At 41.2% G+C, this 20,903-nt stretch overlaps 1 protein-coding gene across 1 annotated transcript in view; it reads left to right on the forward strand.

The window, feature by feature from the left end:
• The window catches only part of synpr (synaptoporin), a 563,003-nt gene extending 543,627 nt beyond the window's left edge, over positions 1–19,376 (forward strand). The window contains exons 5-6 of the mRNA XM_041190864.1: positions 12,523–12,714; positions 17,947–19,376. Of these exons, the coding sequence (XP_041046798.1) occupies positions 12,523–12,714; positions 17,947–18,261 (507 nt within the window). The 3' untranslated portion in view covers positions 18,262–19,376. The remainder of the gene's footprint in view (positions 1–12,522; positions 12,715–17,946) is intronic.
• Positions 19,377–20,903: the final 1,527 nt, after the last annotated feature.

The following is a 20,903-nucleotide window of genomic DNA, read 5'->3' on the forward strand; positions in this document are numbered from 1 at the left end:
AGCTACAAAGTCTCAGAAAAGGCATCGACCTAGGCACCGGAAATGCCAATGACAAACTCAGCCCTGTGGACCCTGCAAAGTCCTCCTTACCAACATCTGAGGGCTAGTGCCAAAATTGGGAGAGCTGTCTCACAGACTAGTCAAGCAATAGCCTGACATAGTCATCCTCATGGAATCATATCTTACAGATAATATCCCAGACGCCACCATCCCTGGGTATTTCCTGTCCCACCAGCAGGACAGACCCAGCAGAGGTGGTGGCACTGTGGTATACAGTCAAGAGGGAGTTGCTCTGGGAGTCCTGAACCTCAACTCCAGTCTCCATGAAGTCTCATAACATTAGGTCAAACATGGGCAAGGAAACCTCCTGCTAGTTACCAGGTACTGCCCTCCCTCAGCTGATGAATCAGTGGTCCTCCATGTTGAACACCACTTGGAGGAAGCACTGTGGGTGGCAAGAGCACAGACTGTACTCTGGGTGGGGGGACTTCAATGTCCATCACCAAGAGTGGCTCAGTAGCACCACTACAGACCAAGCTGGGCGAGTCCTAAAGGACATAACTGCTAGACTGGGTCTGGGGCAGGTGGTGAGGGAACCAACAAGAGGGAAAACATACTTGATGTCATCCTGACCAACCTGCCTGCCACAGATGCATCTGTCCATGACAATATCAGTAGGAGTGACCACCGCACAGTCGTTGTGGAGACTAAGTCCCGTCTTCACATCCTCCATCGTGTTGTGTGACACTACCACCATGTTAAATTGGATAGATTGTGAACAGATCTAGCAACTCAAGTCTGGGTATCCATGAGGCACTGCGGGCCATCAGCAGCAGCAGAATTGTACTCGAACACAATCTATAACATCATGGCCTGGCATATCTCCAACTCTACCATTACCTTCAAGTCAGGAGATGAACCTTGGTTCAATGCAGGGTGTAGGAGGTCATGCCAGGAGCAGCACCAGGCTTACCTAAAAATGAGGTGCCAACCTGGTGAATCTATAACACAGGACTACTTGCATGCCAAACAGTGTAAGCAGCAAGTGATAGGCAGAGCTAAGCGATCCCACAACCAACAGATCAGATCTAAGCTCTGCAGTCCTGCCACATCCAGTCATCAATGGTGGTGGACAATTAAACAACACACTGGAGGGGGAGGCTCCACAAATGTCCCCATCCTCAATGATGGGAGAGCTCAGCACATTAGAGCAAAAGGTACGGCTGAAGCATTTGCCACAATCTTCAACCACAAGTGCCGAGTGGTTGATCCATCTCAGCCTCCTCCGGTGGTCCCCAGGATCACAGATGTCAGTCTTCAGCCAATTCAATTCTCTCCACGTGATCTCAAGAAATGGCTGAAGGCACTGGATAGTGCAAATGATATGATCCTTGACAATATTCTGGCAATAGTACTGAAGACTTGTGCTCTAGAACTTGCTGTACCCCTACCAAGCTCTTCCAGTACAGCTACAACTGGCATCTACCCAGCTATGTGGAAAATTGCCCAGATATGTCCTGTAAACAAAAAGCAGGACCAATCCAACCCGGCCAATTACCACCCCATCAGTCTACTCTCAATCATCAGTAAAGTAATGGAAGGGGTCATCAACAGTGCTATCAAGCGGCACTTGCTTAGCAACAATCTGCTCACTGACACCCAGTTTGGGTTCTACCAGGGCCACTCAGCTCCTAACCTCATTCCAGCCTTGGTTCAAACTTGGACAAAATCTGAACTCCTGAGGTGAGATGAGAGTGACTGCCCTTGACATCAAGGCAGCCTTTGACCGAGTGTGGCATCAAGGAGCCCTAGCAAAACTGGAATCAACGGGAATCAGGGGAAAAACTCTCCACTGGTTGGAGTCATACCTAGCACAAAGGAAGACCGTTGTGGCTGTTGGAGGTCAGTCACCTCAGCTCCAGGATATCTGCAGGAGTTCCTCAGGGTAGTGTCCTCAGCCCAACCATTTTCAGCTACTTCATCAATGACCTTCCTTCCATCATAAGGTCAGAAATGGGGATGTTCGCTGATGATTGCACAATGATCAGAACCATTCGCAACTCCTCAGGTACTGAAGCAGTCCATGTCCAAATGCAGCAAGACCTGGAAGTTATCCAAGCTTGGGCTGACAAGTGGCAGGTAACATTCACGCCATAAAAGTGCCAGGCAATGACCATTTCCAACAAGAGGGGAATCCCCCCTTGACATTCAATGGCATTACCATCACTGAATCCCCCACCATTAACATCCTGGGGGTTACCATTGACATGAAACTGAACTGGACTAGCCATATAAACACCGTGGCTACAAGAGCAGGTCAGAGGCTAGGAATCCTGTGACAAGTAACTCACCTCCTGACTCCCCAAAGCCTGTCCACCATCTACAAGGCACAAGTCAGAAGTATGATGAAATACTCCCCGCTTGCCTGGATGAGTGCAGCTCCCACAATACTCAAGAAGCTTGGCTCTGTCCAGGACAAACACACTTGACTGGCACCACACCCACAAACATTCACCCCCTCCACCACCGATGCACAATAACAGCAGTGTGTACCATCTACAAGATGCACTGCAGGAATTTACCAAGGCTCCTTAGACAGTACCTTCCATACCCACGACCACTACCATACAGAAGGATAAGGGCAGTTGATATATGGGAACACCACCACCTGGAAGTTCCCCCCCAAGTCACTCACCATCCTGACTTGGGAATATATCGCCGTTCCTTCATTGTCACTCGGTCAAAAACCTGGAGTTTCATCCCTAACAGTACTGTCTGTGTACCTACACCACATGGACTGCAGCGGTTCAAGGAGACAGCTCACCACCACCTTCTGAAGGGCAAACTCAAGATGAACAATCAATGCTGGCCCAGCCAGCGAAGCCCACATCCCGTGAATGAATAAAAACGTCCCAGTTCCACAGAAACTTGTTTCACTGTTAAATTTCTTTGAATCCTTGTTGGAATGTGCTCGACAGATCAGAGACTGGACAGGTCGGGACCCAGTCCTATCTCAAGTACGAGAACAAGTGCTGCATGGTTTGTCTCAGGAGCCCATATCTGACAAAATGAAACTGTACTTCAACAGAAGACATGAAATAACCAGCCAGGATGGCATCTTATTGTGGGGAGCACAAGTGATAGTTCCTCCAAAGGGAAGGGAGCCACTTTTAATTGAACTACACAGTGCCCATCCAGGAATTTCCCAGATGAAGACCATAGCATGCAGTTATGTATGGCAGACAGGGATAGATGGAAAATAGAGTTTAGTAAAGCACTGTGTGCAATGTCAGCAACTGCAAAAGTTACCAGTGACAACTCTATTACACCCATGGGAGTGGCCAGGTAGACCCTGGGAGTGGTTACACATTGACTACATTGGACCTTTCCTGGGAACAATGTTTCTGCTCATTGTCATTGCCAATTCAAAATGGATGGACGTATATGAGATGAAGTCACCAACATCGGGCACTACAATTGAGAAACTATGTCAAAGTTTCTACGTCCATTCACGGACTACCAGAAGTAGTCATTTCCGATAATGGCTCGGCATTTACGAGTGCTGGGTTTCAATAGTTTATCAGCCTCAATGGTATAACTCGTGAAAACTACATCGTACCACCCTTCCTCAAATGAACTGGCTGAAAGGGCTGTTCAAACATTCAAGGTGTGCATGAAAAAGCCAACTGGTGATTCCTTGGCAACCAAGCTAGCATGCTTTCTTTTTCATGACTGGACTACCCCTCACACAACCCCTCAAACAGGTGACACGTTGCAGAGTTATTGTTGAAATGCCATCTCAGGACGAGGTTGAGCTTAATAATGCCGAATTTAGAAGGGAAGCTGGAGAAGAAACAGGGAATCCAAAAAACTTTGTAGGGGTCACATTCTGAGTACAAATCACTCATTGCCAATACATTGGGGAAGGTCTGAGTCAAGAGCCAATCACTGCCCTTGCAGGGTGTTGCATGATGCAGGTGAGGAAGTCAACAGGAATATGGTTCAAGCGGTAATGGAAGAGTTGGAGAAGCAGTTCCACAACTGTGGATGCAGTTACTGCCTGGAATGGGAATGGCTTCTGGCTGGCCTGGTAAGCTCAATGTGTAAGCCAGAAGATTGGGAAAGTTTTAAAAACCAACAGAAGATGACCAAAAAATAATGGAGGGAGAAAATAAACTTTGAGGGTAAACTAGCAAGTAATATAAAAATGGACAGTAAGAGCTTCTTTAAATATATAAAAAGGAAGAGAGAGTATAGGCCCCTTAGAGAATGAGGCTGGGGAAATAATAATGGGGAACCAGGAAATGGCAGAGGAGTTAAATAAATACTTTGCATCAGTCTTCACAGTAGAAGACACTAATAGCATACCAAAAATACTAAATAATCATGGGGCTAAAGCGGGGTAGGGGGAGGTGGAAATAAATACAATAACTATCGTTATAGACAAAGTACTAGGAAAACTAATGGGGCTAAAAGCCAATAAGTCACCTGGACCTGATGGGTTGCACCCTAGGATATTAAAGGAAATAGCTGCAGAGTTAGGATGCACTGGTAGCAATCTTCCACGCGTCCTTAGATTCAGGAAAAGTCCCAGAGGACTGGAAAACTTGCAAGCTAACACCCTTATTCGAAAAGGGAGGGAGGCAAAAAACAGGTAACTATAGGCCAGTTAGCTTAACATCTGTAATTGGAAAAATGTTGGAGTCGATTGTAAAGGATATAATAACAGAGCATTTAGAAATGCATAATCTATTCAAGCAGAGTCAGCATGCCTTCATGAAGGGGAAATCATGCCTGACAAATTTATTAGAATTCTTTGAGGAGGTAACAAGTGGGATAGATAAAGGGGAACCAGTAGATGTAATATATTTAGATTTCCAGAAGGTGTTCAATAAGGTACCACACATGAGGCTACTTAATAAGGTAAGAGCACGTGGTGTTGGGGCTAGTATATTAGCATGGATAGAGGACTGGCTAACTAATAGAAGACAGAGAGTTGGGATACGGGCGGCATTTTCCTAGTGGAGTGCCACAGGGATCCGTGCTGGGGCCACACTTATTTACAATTTATTTAATAACTTGGATGAGGGAAATGAATGTACTATCAACAAGTTTGCGGATGACAGAAAAATAGGCGGGAAGGCAAGTGGTGAGGTTGACTCAAAGAGTCTACAGAGGGATATAGACAGGTTAAGTGAGTGGAGTGGGCAAAAATAAGGCAGATGGAATATAATGTGGGAAAATGTGAGGTTATGCACTTTGGCAGGAAGAATAGATGAGCTGAATATTATTTGAATGGAGAAAGACTGAAGAAAGCTGCAGGACAAGGGATTTAGGGGTCCTCGTGCATGAATCCCAAAAAGCTAGCATATAGTTCAGCAGGTAATAGGTAAGGCAAATGGAATGTTGGCCTTTCTTTCAAAGGGAATGGAGTATAAAAATAGAGAAGTCTTGCTAAAACTATACAAGGCACTAGTTAGACCACACCTAGAATACTGTGAACAGTTTTGGTCCCGTTACCTAAGGAAAGATAAACTGGCATTAGAGGTAGTCCAGAGAAGGTTCACTTGATTGATCCTGGGGATGAAGGAATTTTCTTATGAGGAGAGGCTGAATCAGTTGGGCCTGTACTCATTGGAGTTTAGAAGAATGAGAGGTGACCTTATTGAAACATATAAGATTTTTAGGGGGATTGACAGGGTAGATGCTGAGAGGTTGTTTCCCCTTGTGGGAGAATCTAGGACCAGAGGGCATAATCTCAGAGTAAGGGGTTGCCCATTTAAGACAGAGATGAGGAGGAATTTCTTCTCTCAGAGGGTGGTGAATCTGTGAAATTCTTTACCGCAGAGAGCTGTAGAGGCTGGGTCGTTAAGTATATTCAAGGCTGAGATAGACAGATTTTTAATCCGTAAGGGAATTAAGGGTTATCGAGAAAAGGCAGGAAAATGGAGTTGAGGATCTCATGATCTCATTGAATGGTGGAGCAGACTTAATGGCCTACTTCTGCTCCTATGTCTTATAGTCACAAGAGGAAATTTACCATGGGAGAGCCAGTATATGTGAAAAACTTCGGGGAATGCCCAAAGTGATTACTGGGTGACTGGACCTCTATCTTACCACGTGGAGGTGGAAGGCCGGATTATCCATAAACATGTGGACCATTTAAGGAAGAGAAAGACAAATCATCAAGATATGGTTCCATCAGTGATCATGACCGGGTCTGTGTTTCCTCTTGAGGATACTCAACCCGGGACTGACATGTCTGATGTTCCCGTAGGAGTTGAGGATACAAAACTGCAAGTGCCCACCGAAGCACCTGATGTTCAGGCAACTGTGAAAAGGAGATTCCTGACAAAGATTCTGAAGTTATGGAGCTGCGACGTTCCACACGAACCAGGAAACCACCTGAAAGACTGAACTTGTAAATTCCTTACCCAGTGTAAATACTATATTGTCTTGAAAAATATGTACTTGTAAATATAATATGTATAGCTGAGTTAAAGGGGGAGGAATGTAATAATTGTTTTTATTTAGTGTGTAATGTACCTTTAAGAATAATACATGTTAGGAGAGATCACATGATCTGTCATAACCAATAGAAGAGTAGCGCAGGGCTACCTCCACAGTCAGTGTAGAGATAGAGTTATAGTTGAAAGCACATGTATAGTTGCTGTTGAGTATATTGTAAATAAACTTAATGTTTCCACACAAGAAGATCAATCCTATCACTAATAGTACAACTCAGCCACCCTATCATTAAATTTCTAACACATTTTGCAACATCACAACCCTAATGCATTGCCATGTGAATCAGTGTTTAGTGCTACAGGATGTTTTATGTTCAGCCAAGATGGCAGATGGGCTTTGGTTTAACATCTCCTCTCAGAGATGGCATCTCCAACAGTGTAGTGCTCCTTCAGTACTGCACTTGATGTCAGACTGGATTATGTGCTCAAGTCTCTGGAATGAGACTTGAACCTACAATCTTTTGACACAAGGGCAAGAGTGCTACCACAGAGCCAAGGCTGACATGCACTTATCTGATGTCATGGATGCTGCAAAATTTCACCGAATATAAATTAATATTCAGCATTTAGTGGCATGAGCCATTTATATATAATTGAATCTGACACTTAAATCTGGAGAATAGATGAGAAACTGATTCTAGTCAACCATAATCTACATTAAAAATTGCTTCATGACGTATGATCATGTTGAAATATTGTACATGTAAGTTCCTCTAATAGGCAAGAAGTCACCGTTTATCAGTAAGTTAATGGCATTATGTCAAAGTAGTTGCTATTTTTTCTAACTGCAAGTGATTAAATCTATGTAGAACAATAGTACTGCCTGTACTGGTTCTGTTTAGAGTCTTTTGAGTGAATTGTTCTTCAGTTATATGGAAATAATTTTGTTCTTTGTTGCATATTGTGACAAGTCACATTTACCTGTTTCTCTTCCTTAAAATAAGAACAACCATAGCCAGTGTTTAACATATACATTCTTTTTTACTTGCATTGTGAAAGTCTATTTTCTAATGATTTTAATTAGAGCTATCTATGACAATCTATCTATCTATCTATGGATCGAGATATCTATCGATCTATCTATGGAGTTATCAAATGTTTATCAAATGAGAATAACTGACAAGTGGGAGCACGCTGCCTCTTTGTACCCTTTGAAATTAAAAACTGATCTACAGGAGAACAAGATGTGTCTCACAAGGTTCAAACAATTTCATCAATTTAACACAATGGTTTCCTAAATTTTACATATATGCAAGACCCTAGGCCATTTGCACATGTCACCAAGAACTTTACCTTCACTTGCACATGTTACCAAGCAATTTGCCTTCAATTGCATGTGTTACCAAGCAATTTGCCTTCATTTGATTGGTTCATAAATGAGGCAAGCAGACTGTGCCAAGTAGTTTGTATTACTCTGCAATAAAAGTATGTTTGCATAAGTTTAATGCCACTGAAATTATTCTTTGTGTACCAGAACACCTGGGAGAATAAGCTATTGGTGACTAAACTTAAATGGGCCAGTTATATATAAAATAGATAGATAAGTATGCAAACTTTAATATAATTTAAATTCTAACTGAGCCCCAATTCGTCACAATTCTCAAACCACCCAGTAACATTTTTTATATTGATTTAAGAAAGATTGCAATATTGTACATCAGTAATAACAACATCTTGCCATGACAATGGCATAAATTACAACTGGCAGTGTTGTCAGCCAGTGTTTCAGCTCAAAATGCATTCCCTCCAGGACCTGACCTATTTTGACAACAACTTGTATTTGATATAGCGTCTGTAGCCTAGTAAAATGTCCCAAGGTGCTTTGTAGGAACATTATCAAACAACAATAGATGCTGAGTTACTTAAGGAAATTTTAGGACAAGTGACCAAAAACTTGGTCAAAGAGGTAGCTGTTAAGGAGTGTCTTAAAGAGAGAGAGAGAGACATTCAAATTATCAGCATCCAAAGCAGATCCTCTTTTCACAACTTAAGGATGGCACCCAATCTTAAGGAGGATAGAGAAAATGTTTTCAGGACATTCTGAAGGCCTCAGTGAAAAAGAGGCAAATTGACATTGGTGCATGAGAGGAACTTGCCACAATTAACCATACCACATGGCGGCACTTCATCCAACAAGTCGCAACACTGTTGAATTCTGACCGCGTAAACTCTGCTGCGGAGAAGCAACAAAAGCGGAAGGAAAGCAGAACCCTGGCTTGAGAACGCTGTTCCTTCAGAGCAACTTTTGTCCTTTCTGCTCAAAGACCTATGGCTACAGAATTGGCCTGCTGGTTCATCAAAAAACACACAATCATGAAGCCTGGCAGACATCATACTCGTTTCAAAGGACTGATGGCAATTGAATGGTGGAACAGGCATACTTCTGCTCCTATTTTGTGTGTTCTTGTGGAGTGATGAGACCTTGGAGGACTGTAGGGCTGAAGGAGGTTATAGTGATAGGAAAGGGATAAGGCCATAGTAGGATTTAAAAATAAAGATGAGAATTTTAAAATCGAAATGATTGCAGACAGAGTGCCAATGTATGCTAGCAAGTGCAGAGGTAATAAGTGCAAGTTAGGATACTGGCAGCAGAAACAAAAACAAAAAATGCTGGAAAAACTCAGCAGTCTAACAGCATCTGTGGAGAGAAAAACAGAGTTAATGCTTCAAATCCGTATGACTCTTCTTCAAAGCAGCAGAACTTTAGATGAGCTGACGTTTGCAGAGGCTGCAAGATGGCTGGCCTGCCGGGAGGGCATTATAATAGTCAAGTTCACTAATGTCCTTCAGGGAAGGAAATCTGCTATCCTCACCTGTTCTGGCCTACATGTGACTCTGGACCCACAGCAATGTGACTCGCAAATGCCCTCTGAACAAGGGAAATTAAGGATGGGCAATAAATGCTGGCCCAGCTAGCAACACCTGCATCCCATGAATGAATAAAAAAAAGTTGAAAAGAAACGTTGGCATAGATGAGGGTTTCTACAGCAGATGAGCTGAGGCATAAATGAAGACAGACGATGTTACAGAGTTGGAAGTAGTCTTGGTGATGGAGCAGCTATGGGGTCAGAAGCTCATCTCATGGTCAAATACAACAGCAAAGCTGAGAACTATCTGGTTCAGCCTCAGACAGTGCCAGGGAAAGAAATGGAGTTGGTGGCTAGGGAACCAAATTTTGGCAGGGACAAAGACAATAGGTTCTATGTTCCCAATATTTACCTGAAGGAAATTTCTGCTTATCTCATACTGGATGTCAGAAAAGCAGCATGACACATCAGAGGTAGTGGAATGATTGAGAGAGATGGCAGCGAAATAGAGCTGTGAGCATGCATATGGAAGCAGATATTGTGTATTTGGATGATGTTACATTGGGACAGCATATGGATGTGAAATATGAGGAGGCCATGGATAAATCCTTGGGGGACCTCCAGAGTTTATGGTGTAGGAGTAAGAAGAGTAGTCATTGCCAGTGATTCTCTGGCTGCGATTGGATAGATAGGAATGGAACCAGGCAAAAGCAGTCTCACCTTGCAGAACAATGGGTGAGGTTGATGTGGTGAACTGTGTCAAAGGCTGCAGAGAAGCTGAGTAGAATGAGGAGGGATGGTTTACCTTTGTCACAGTCACATAGGATGTGATTTGTGACTATGATAAGGGTCGTGTCAGTGCTGTGGCAGGGTGAAAACCTGATTGGGGAAAATTGGGCACATTGTGAGAAGCGCCAGCATGTTCATGAATTTTGGATAGGGTAGGAAGGTTGGAGATGGGGGTGATAGCTTGCAAGGACAAGGACAGGAAATGATGTATTTACGTTCATTCTAGTATTTTGCTGTTGATATTTTAGAGCCTGAAGAGTCAACTTTATGTCTTTGACTGAAATAACATGCTGTGTTTCCGAGCTTCTGACAGATTACTAACAACTATCATTGAGCTGTGGGTGTGCTCTAGTCCTACAGTTCTGAAGTTGAATTGTTTGCTTAGATAGGCCCTTAATTTGCACTTTTAGCAGTTTACACTTCTGGTTTCTGCTGATCTCCTGCCAGAGTTACAATGAGAGACAGCTAGACTGCCTATGGAATTTCAGGGTCACAGAGTTTTTCTTCCAAAGTTAACTTCAATTCTTGCAAAGACTTGTTTAGAAACAATGGAAATAATTTTAACCCTCAAAAGACGGTTAAAAGAGCACATGTTGGGGTCAGGTTAAATGTTAAAAAATTTTTAAATCCCAAACTCAACTCCAACACATGCACTTCCATGTTTAACTGAGGGTAGAGGTGAGAGGAAGGAAGCCAGTTCACACCCAGGAAAGGCTTATCTATTTAAATGTTTACGTATGAGGCTCACAGCCTCATTCTATTTGCTTTGCATGTTTATTCCTGGCTGGCCAGATTTCCCAGGCCTTTGGAAACCTGGCAGCTCACAGGAGGCAAGACTAAGCTTAGGGGAAAATGTAAGTGCCTTTGCAGCACTGCTTGTGGGCCAATAGGAGTAGGAGTGCTTCCCTACTCCATCCCCAAGCTTACCGCCTTCCCTGCAATCAGAATCCCCACTCTCCAGAACCAGGAATCAGATTCCCACCCCAAGGGTAAAATTTTTAGCTTGGCGGGCAGGCACGTGCCCAACCCACTTGAGCATAAAATGACATGAGTTGACGTCCAGATATTTCATTCAGCGGGCATGCTGCTGACTTTGGCTAACAATTAAAAGGCCTTTTAAGGCCATTAAATTACCAATTAAATTGAATTTTTCACTGTCTATCCAACCTTACGGTTGGCTGGCAGGTGAAAAAGCCAAGTGGCCTTTGCACTTTTTAGGAAACCTCATCCACAGGTGGGATGAGGTTTCTTAAAGCAAATAAAAATACAATAAAAATTTTAAAGCTTAATTAATATCATGCCCCTGCTCATGTGACATGTGGGGACATGTTTCATTACATTTTATTTTCTTTATTTTTTTTAATAGCACTTCATCTCCCTGAGGCAGCCCTGTGCTCCAGGGAGATAATGAAGCGTGCACTCACACGCATGCACAAAGGTCACGCTTGCCCAGTTTGCACTATCCCATCCCCCCGCCTGCACAAGCAGAATTGAGCACTGCCGGTCACCTTTCACACTGGCCAAACCTTAATTGGCCCGCCAGTGTAAAATTGCCTTCCTGACACCCCCCCCCAGCCAAGTGAGAAATTCTGCCCCAAGTTCCCAATAGCAGCTGGAGGTTTTTTTCTTATGGCTGTCACCTACTCTGGAGTGCTCCCTGCCCTACTGGAGCCCAAGTTTACGCATCAGATGGGAATCCTGTTTAAAAAAAGTTGCCACTTTCCGAGCATGCAGGGAAAGCTGGGCATCCAGGTTTCGCAACCGTAATTCCCACCCTAATCCCCACTTCCAGCACCCACCCCCTGTCAAATATCAGGAGTCGTGTTTTGGTTTATAATCCAGCAGCGTTCCAATATATAAATGTAGAAGGTATTGATTCTGAGCGAATAGAATGCATTTAAGTGGATTTTGTATCAAATACCATAAGCATAAAACAGAAGTGACTTATACACTGATGCATTACAGTTTTGTGATACACCGTTTAGCCAGGTTTTCATTCACTGTTTACTAATCCCAGTTGCTCTTTCTATGCCTCTCTTCTCCAACCACCCCACCAAGTTTAGCTTTTTTAGATTCCCGTTTTCTGCTGCCATCAGTTTTTATGGTCAAACTTGAAACTTCCACAGTCACCATAGCAACTGGAAAGAAGCAAATCGAACAGTCGAGGATCAAGTTACTGTAGGAGGTTATGGGCCAATTTTCCTCCCTTCTTATGTATCGGAACAGGATGAATGCACAAGGATTGAAAGCCTATATTCATACATTTATTAATACTGCTACATTTATAGTATAAGTTGAACATTTTTCATGAAACTAATTCTGACCATATGCATGGCTTGTGTGCTTTTAAAATGCATCTTGTGTAACTTTTAAATGATTGTTTTAAAAACCTTTTCCAGGATTTCATTGTGACTGTGGTCTTCTCATTCATGTGGCTCGTGGGATCTTCAGCCTGGGCAAAAGGACTCTCTGATGTCAAGGTGGCTACGGATCCTGATGAAGTGCTTTTGCTAATGTCAGCGTGCAAACAGCAGGGCAATAAATGCTTGCCTGTCAGAGATCCTGCAATGTCAGGATTAAATACATCTGTTGTAAGTTGAAAACTAATTTTAATGGACATTTGAAAGGTTGGCTGGTTTGGTGATGCAACATATTGGTGTGCCAACATCCTAACATGTGGAGAGGTAAGATGTGGGCCCTGCCTGCAAATATTTGAGGTATCTTCTCTAATTCAGTTGTACCACTGGAGCAGGAAAAACAGAATAAAGAGTAACTGGATGTAATTTTTGCACAACTCAGTGGTTGTGCAAAGAAAAACACTGGCAAAGTCCTGGGAGTAAAGGTCAAGAAATTGCAAGCATCTGTGGGCAAGTGTGGATAGAAGTGGAAATTGGATGGTTGAGTGATTTAGAGGAATAAAGATAAATGGACGGATGTCAATACAAAGCATAAGAAAAAATAAACCACAGTTGAATATTTGTCACTTTAGTGTTAAGGTTATTCAGTGATAGGCCCCCAATTCTACAGATTGTGTTCCCAGCACTTATGTCAGGATTGTAACCGATCATGTCCTCCAGCACTGACTCTGTACTCAGGGACACTGTTGTGTTTATCGGGCCAATGGGAGGGTATTTCCTTAGCATGGGTTAAGTGGGCACAGCATCACTTCAAGCACATCTCTGGAACCCATGTGCTCCACAGCCGTGGAAACTTTGGTCTCTGCCCATCCTTGAAAGCAAACATGATGGGATGTACCCAGGCCTCCAGAACCTTACCATGTTCCCTTGGTCCCCTTAGCACTGGGGCTGAAACTGTTCATTCAGGGTCTAGGGTCTTCACCAGTGGGGCCCATGTTGACCCTTCACTCAGGGTACTCACCATCGCAATATGCAGGGTTCCAATGGAATTGAGGAACATTAATCCCCAACTTGGCACGGGCCATTCCTGACTCCACTTCCTGGTTATCATTCACTTTGTAATAGATGGATGGATATTCTGCTGGTTTTCCACTGAAGTTAAGGTTACTCTTTGTTCTTTCTTTCCTTTTCTAATGGCACAGCTGAATTTCAGAAATTATTTCATGCACAGCCATAGGCAAAGAATTTCAACTAACTTATGCATGGAATAAGACCAAAGAAGTTTGGGCCAATATACTTTATGATCTGCAGTTTCTTTTTCCCAAGTAGATGTTGGATGTCTGAATACAATCAGTTCCCAGGTGCTACAGAGAGGAAAAGAGGTGGTGAACCATTATATAAGATCTCTGTACTCCTTACATTGTGCTATCTCTTTCTGGGGCTGCGCCTATAATAGATCTTTGTACCTGACAGCCTTCTAGCTGCTGTTCTCCAAGAAGGCCTCAAGGACAGCAGCCAGTCCAGCAACCATAGAGAAACCTGTGCCTGCACCTGCTTTCTCACCCCTGCTGCACGATTCAAAAGACTGTCAGGAAACAAACCTGCACCAGGGGTGTGCCCTTACAAATGACCCAACCCATGAAATTCAGTTACTCTGAGGCCTGAATGATGCAGTACAGTTTGGGCTCACTATTTTGTTCAATGCCCAGAGAAAGGAGGGGTGGAAATATCAGAAGCATGATGTCTTACAAATTCAATCTGGTCAAACATCCATTTTCTTGAGAGGAAAATTCTTGTCTGGTTATTGAACCTAATCTTGAATACAGTTTCAAGAAACTACGTACCAGTCCAGATAATATCACAAAATGGTGCAGTTAAAGAAATGATTAAACACCACTGCTGATTTAGTAAACTTGAATCTTTACATCGCTACATGTGCCAGATGTCTTACAGAGTAATTTGGGAGAGGAAATTGTTTGCTACATTAACGAACACAGCTTATATTTCTGTGTTAGCTATTGAGAAAGTAAAGTTCAAAACAGATCAGAATATTAAACAAATGTGACTTGTGCTATACACACTTGCTGCATTCGAGTACCTTTGATATCTTAGTTAATTTGAAAGACTGTAGCCCAGGTGGACTGGTTTAAAGGATACTGGAAGGACCCAACATGGTGCAGCTGAATTGTCTTCTTTCCAATTCAACTTCAGATGGTTTTCAAAGTATATAGTTGCAAATTACTGGGAAAATTACTTGCTAATTGCTGTCAAGAATGGGAAATTCTACAGTCAAAAAATGATGTAGTTCAACATATGTTACAAAATACCTGTGAAATTCCTTTAATATGCTAAAGCACAGCACAAATCCACAATATGCTGCATCAATCAAAAACAGTTCTTTCTAAATGTAATTTTCCATTGTGACCTATCTGTTTTTCTTTGAAATGAAGGAGGTCAACAGTTTGCGTTAATAGGTAATTTAAAATGGTAACCTGGAAATGGAGAAGAATACAGAAAAATAAAGAAAAGAAAGAGAGAGAATGCAACTCATTGAAAAACTGATGAATAGATAGGATGAATGAAAAAGGGAGAAGCACAGAGGAAGAAGACAAAAGAGACTGAAGACAGAGGTCACATTAACATGCACTTGCTAATAAGTAGATTTCAGTCACATTATGCATTTCCCTGTCTCTCTGTCTGTTTGTGGCTTTTTACCTGCCAAGTTATTGTAAGTCAAAGGAAAATAGTGGGAATGCACAAGTGAAATAAACTTTCAGGCGGGAAGCCTGCAGGATGTCTGCTCAAGAGTCTCCATGGGAAGCCTGCCGATATTAAAGGTGGGTTTCCCTTTGCATCCTGCCAGCCAACAGCCTGCCTGATGCAGCAGAGGTCTACACCCTCATTACTGTTCCTGCTGGCCTCATAAAGATACCTTTAAAACTTACTGTTTATGTTTACCTTTATACTTTTGCCCTGACTGGCTTTACCAAGTGGAATGCCCATAACTACTGGGGTCATGTACATCAACAACAATCTGCAATTATTTAGCACATTTAGCATAGTAAAACATTCCAAGGTGTTTTACAGGAGAGAAAATGGGCCATTCAGGAGATACTAGGACTGGCGACCAAAAGCTTGGTCAAAGAGCTAGCTTTTAAAGACCATCATAAAAGCAGAGAGAGAGATGAAGAGGCTTAGAGAGGATATTCTAGAGCTTAGAGCGAGGCAGCTAAACTCATAGCTGCCAGTGGTGCAGCAATTAAACTAGGAGATGTGTGAGGATTGAACTCAAGGAGCACAGAGATCTCAGAGGGTTGTAGGGCTGGAAGAGTTTACAGAGATAAGGAGGGAGAGGCCATGGAAGAATTTGAAAACAAGAGTGAGACTGTTAAAATTGAGGCATTGTTGGAGCAGGAGCCAATGTAAGTCAGCGAGCACAGTGATGATAGGTGAACAGGACTTTGTGTGACTTCAGATACAGGCAGCAGAGTTTTGAATGAATGCAAGGTTATGGACCATACAAATTTAGGAAGGTCAGGAGAGCATTGAAACAGTTAAGTCTAGAGGTGACAAAAGCATGACTGAGGATTTCAGCAGCAGCTAAGCTTACACGGTTGTGGAGACGGGTGATGTTAGGGAGGTAGAAGTTGGCAGTTGCTAATTCAGTGTTTGTGGAATTGGAATCTAATTTCAGGGTCAAAGAGGGGGCCAAGGAATTGAATGCTCTGGTTCAACCTCCGAAAGTGGCCGAGGAGAGGGGTGGATTTGGTGGCTAGGGAACAAAGTGTTGTGACAAGGATGGAAGCTAATGGCTTTGGCCTTCTCAATCTTTAGTTGGAAAAAATTTTGCTTCATTCTGTATGGCTATCAGACAAGTATGCCAAAGAACCCTCATTAACATATATTCATGAAGTTCCTATCTGAGTCAATTGGCTCCTCAAATGCCAGAAAAAACCTGCAGGGTTAAACCTGTTGTGGGGCGGTGGAGGAATGGGGCAGCAAATAGTCCCACTCGATTTTAACTCCTGTTCCACTGGATTCCTGATTGTCACTGGTGTATTGTTTTAGAATCAGAATTCACCTACTGAAAATTATTTCTTGCATATCTAAAAATATCAGGATGCAGATCACCAATAATTTCATAAAAACAATGTGCAACTTATTCTTTATAGATTATATACCTGTGCCACAGCATTTATGGGAATTCTCAATGCTGTACTCATTTTTTGTTCTAATATTTTCTCCTATTAATATACACAGAATGTAATACTGTACCAAGTGACAGTAATGCATTACTAGGTGTACTCAACTTATGGGGAAGTAAGACTCAGGCCTGTAGGTTTCATGAATTATGGTTCTTTTACACTGAAATAAAGATCATCAATAATAGAACAATATCCTAACCTTGGTCCTCTTGAAAGCATATATTACAATAATTCAGATATCTTCCACAGTTACACACCAGAAATCAACTTTAATCAAATTACCCCTTGCATTCTTGACTGAATAACAAGACAACTAGAATTTGGTGTAGAGATGTGGTAGAAATTAAAATGATTAATTACATGTTAATTCAATTCCTAAAGATAATTATGCCGAGAGCTAAAATTGTATTTGTCATTTCTACTTGTTAAGTAGTATGATAAATGGTTTTAAAGGTCACATAACACCTACAGTACGTTCATATCGAGAGTGATTTTCTAAAGGCATTACTGTTTTCCCGCCGTCCTGCATTTTTTTGGCTGTCTTACAAGGTCTGATTTTGTTGATGGCATAATAATAGCAATTACAGGTGGCGGAGCTACTCAGACTCACTTGGAATCATGAATGTACATGGTGCACGAAAACTGGTTCTATTTTTCAAATAATTGTCTTCACTTTGTAGACTTTTATCTTTGAAGCTACATGTTAGAATTGGAAGAGAAGATTTACTGTTAAAAAATTAAAGTAGGTAATTTTTACACATATGTAAAGTACATGTGTATTGATACGCAGTTTTAGGTTAGTGTGGCAGTTTAGTCACTCCCTATAAATTCCTGCGGTGCTGAGTTTTTTTGAAGTCCTTCAGTTTCATTCTTAAATGAAATAACCTCTCATTTGTGAATTACTGGTCAATTAGGAGTACAAAGCATAGTCAAAATACAAATCCACACCTTGAACATTGCATTAGTGACTTTTTGGGGTTGGAGCAGATTGATATGGTGCTTGTGACACTTGAGAGCAATTCAGACAACTTGTTTACAGTTTTTTCATTTAAGAGTTATAATGCCAAATTTGTTTGTGTTACATATACAGTGGAAGCCTATTCTCATCACGCACTGTCTATTCATATGGAGTTGCCAGTTCTAAATCTCCCTAACAGCTTTGCATTCTAGGAACCACAGTAGTTATTAGTTTAAGATTACAAAAAGGCATTCATAATGGAAATAAATCATATACAAATCGCACATTTTCTCATTTCCTTAGGTCTTTGGATTCCTTAACTTTATTCTGTGGGCCGGGAATATTTGGTTTGTGTTCAAGGAGACTGGCTGGCACACTTCAGGTCAGCGACACTCTCAAAGCACCATGGAAAAGCAGCCAGCACCAAGTGGCTTCAACCAGCCCTACAATCAGCAGGCAGGCGATCAAGAAAGCTTTGGTCAAACAGCTGGATACAACCAACAAGGCTTTGTACAGCAGCCAGGTTATGGGCAGCAAGCTTCCTATGGCCAGATTGGAGGCTACAGTCAGGGTGGTTATGGCCAGAATCCTCCAACTTCTTTTACCAATCAAATGTAACATGTTTTAGGTCTGGTATTTGTGCATCTTTTATCTGAGATCTCCAAACATTACGCTTTCAGTTAGAGTCAATTCATGATAAGGCATTGAGTATTCCTGTGAAATTGATAATGAGAAATATCAGTAGAAAGTGGCAATGGTTTCAATCACTTGTTAATAATTATGTCCAGGTATTCAAATATTAGCATGGTGACATAAGTATTGATGGTTACCATAAGTAAATATCACTTTATAAAATACCTCCATGGTTAGCGTCTTTTTTATGTTGTATTGAAATGGTAAAACCTGTGAAATTGTTGAAATGCACAAAACATGTTTTGCTTGTATGATGTTTGTCCTGCCATCTGTGGTAGATTCTGTCTGTGCAAATAGTGTTAGAATTCAATTAATCTTTTTCGATTTTGGTGAGGAATAAATAAGTGGCCCTTGTGTGACTGATAAATATTGCATTGTGTGTACTTAAAAATGGCTTGTGCATGATGTTGTTACAGCTTATACACTTTGGCCTACTTTAGTGTGGTGTTACTGAAGCGTACTAAGATCTCACCCTTTAGTTAGTAAAATAAAAATGTTTTTTATGCTGTAGCTACAAGTATTACAGTCAAATGGAATTTATATTTCTATGTTCATTAAAAAAAAGCATTTTCTTTAAAAAAAGCCTTATTTGTTAAATGTAAAAGATATTTTGTTTACTTTGTATGTGTTATTTATTAGTAGAGATATAGATGTGATTTTTTTTCAGCATGCACATGTGGGTTTGTAATATATCTTTGAATTCACTATAGCAGTGACACACTGCATTGGATAACCCTGAAGTACTGAAAAGATCTTTACTATAGAAAACATTTAACTTTTTATGAACGTGAAAACAACCAGCTTCTACAACTTGCCACAGCTATTTCTGCCTGTTATTCCTTGGTACAATAAGTTATGTACCTGCCTGCAGTGTAGTCTCACTGTGTTGTCACACTAATGAAATAGTTGTAGAAATACTGAATCTGTATCTGTATAAAATAGTTAATATATGATGCTTGATCTTTTGGCGTAAGATGTAGTTATCAAAGCACAAAGCAACAATAACTCCCCCCCCCCACCCCGTCTGTTTAAATACTGTGATATTGTGGTAGTGTTTGAAAAGTGAGTGTGTGAATGTATTCAAAGTAATCTCTAGCATCTTTAATCAAAACCATTGACCAGCCAATGTAATCCAGTTGATAAACTTAAAATTAGATGCAGATTTCCAAAATGCAAACATAATAATTCACATGTCAGCACAACAACATTCAAAGTTTTTTTTTAGATTATCAGTACACAATGGGGCATAATTTGCTGTCGAAATAATGGTGAGGGTGATGGTGCACGCTGTTACTTATGTACAAAAGTACAGCAATTTCAGAAGAAGGGCAGATGCCCAGTTAAACTCAAAATTATAGAAGTTGTTGTCCAAGATGCACTACTCCACCTTTAACTTCACAAAAGCAGCATTTCAATCTCTGGCTCACCATTGAAATGCAGTAAATGGTATGGAGGTTGCTGTACTTGTGCATTGGGACAAACTAAACTCACAGCAGAAAGTGAAGTCCATTTCAGTTTAAGTTCCCTCTTAATGACGTGCAAAGTGTTAATTATTACCAGTCATCCTCTGACACTGAAAATTATTACAAGTGTGGAATTTCATTTCCTTAGGCTCTAGTTGTTGGATATTTTAAAAAATCTAAATTTTACATTTATTTTTATTTTTCCTTTCTGTCTGTGTTTTCTCTCTTTCTCTCTTCATCTAATCTTTCATTCCCTCTCTTTATTACTCTGCCCATACCTGACTTAACATTGAATGCGTCCACTTTCTTTTATACTTCCTTCTCAGTCCTTACATTGTTACTTTCACATTCCTTCAACCTGATTGGCTTAGGAGATACAGAGTTGCTTATCCTGTTCACGCAAGTCCCAGATGCCCTTGCCTCATTGTACCATTATCAGCTCGAATTTTACGCAAATTGCCACCCACAACACCTTAAAACCTAACATGTAAAGGCAGGACTAACTAATGGTAGGTACCATTAGATGCCCTGCTGCTACAGCAAATTATGGCCAATGTTTTCTGCTTGTTCTTTATTAAACCCAACAATTTTAACATGACTTTTAGCATCAGGGGAAACTTTCTTCTGAACCAGGCCAGACTTCCCAGAGCAAAGTTTTCTAAAATAAACCATGACTTATCTGTTCTTCAGTTTTTAATTTTTAAAATTTATTCATGTGGGCATCAGGCTAGGCCAGCATTTATTGCCCACCCCAATCAATATAATTATTCAATAATATGACAAAACAGAGAGCGTTTGGCTGAGACAAGATTTTTTTGAATGAAGTAATTTACAGATTATTACAGAAATTTAAATGAAAGGGATTTTTTCTGTATTACTCCCATCAAAAGCTCTGCATATATTTTCTGAAAAGGTATTTGCTGAATTGTGCACTTGTGTGAATGCTCTCCGAAGTTTTAATATTAGTGTAAAGCAACAATATCATTGTTTGATGTTGATTGTATCTGCATATGATTACTTTGATTGTTAAAAGTACAGTATATTGTGATTTTTACTTTGAATTATCAAATTAAAGTACAGTACTGCATTCAAGCTATGGTGGTG

The sequence above is a fragment of the Carcharodon carcharias genome, chromosome 7 (assembly GCF_017639515.1).
Source record: "Carcharodon carcharias isolate sCarCar2 chromosome 7, sCarCar2.pri, whole genome shotgun sequence".
Lineage (NCBI taxonomy): Eukaryota > Metazoa > Chordata > Chondrichthyes > Lamniformes > Lamnidae > Carcharodon > Carcharodon carcharias.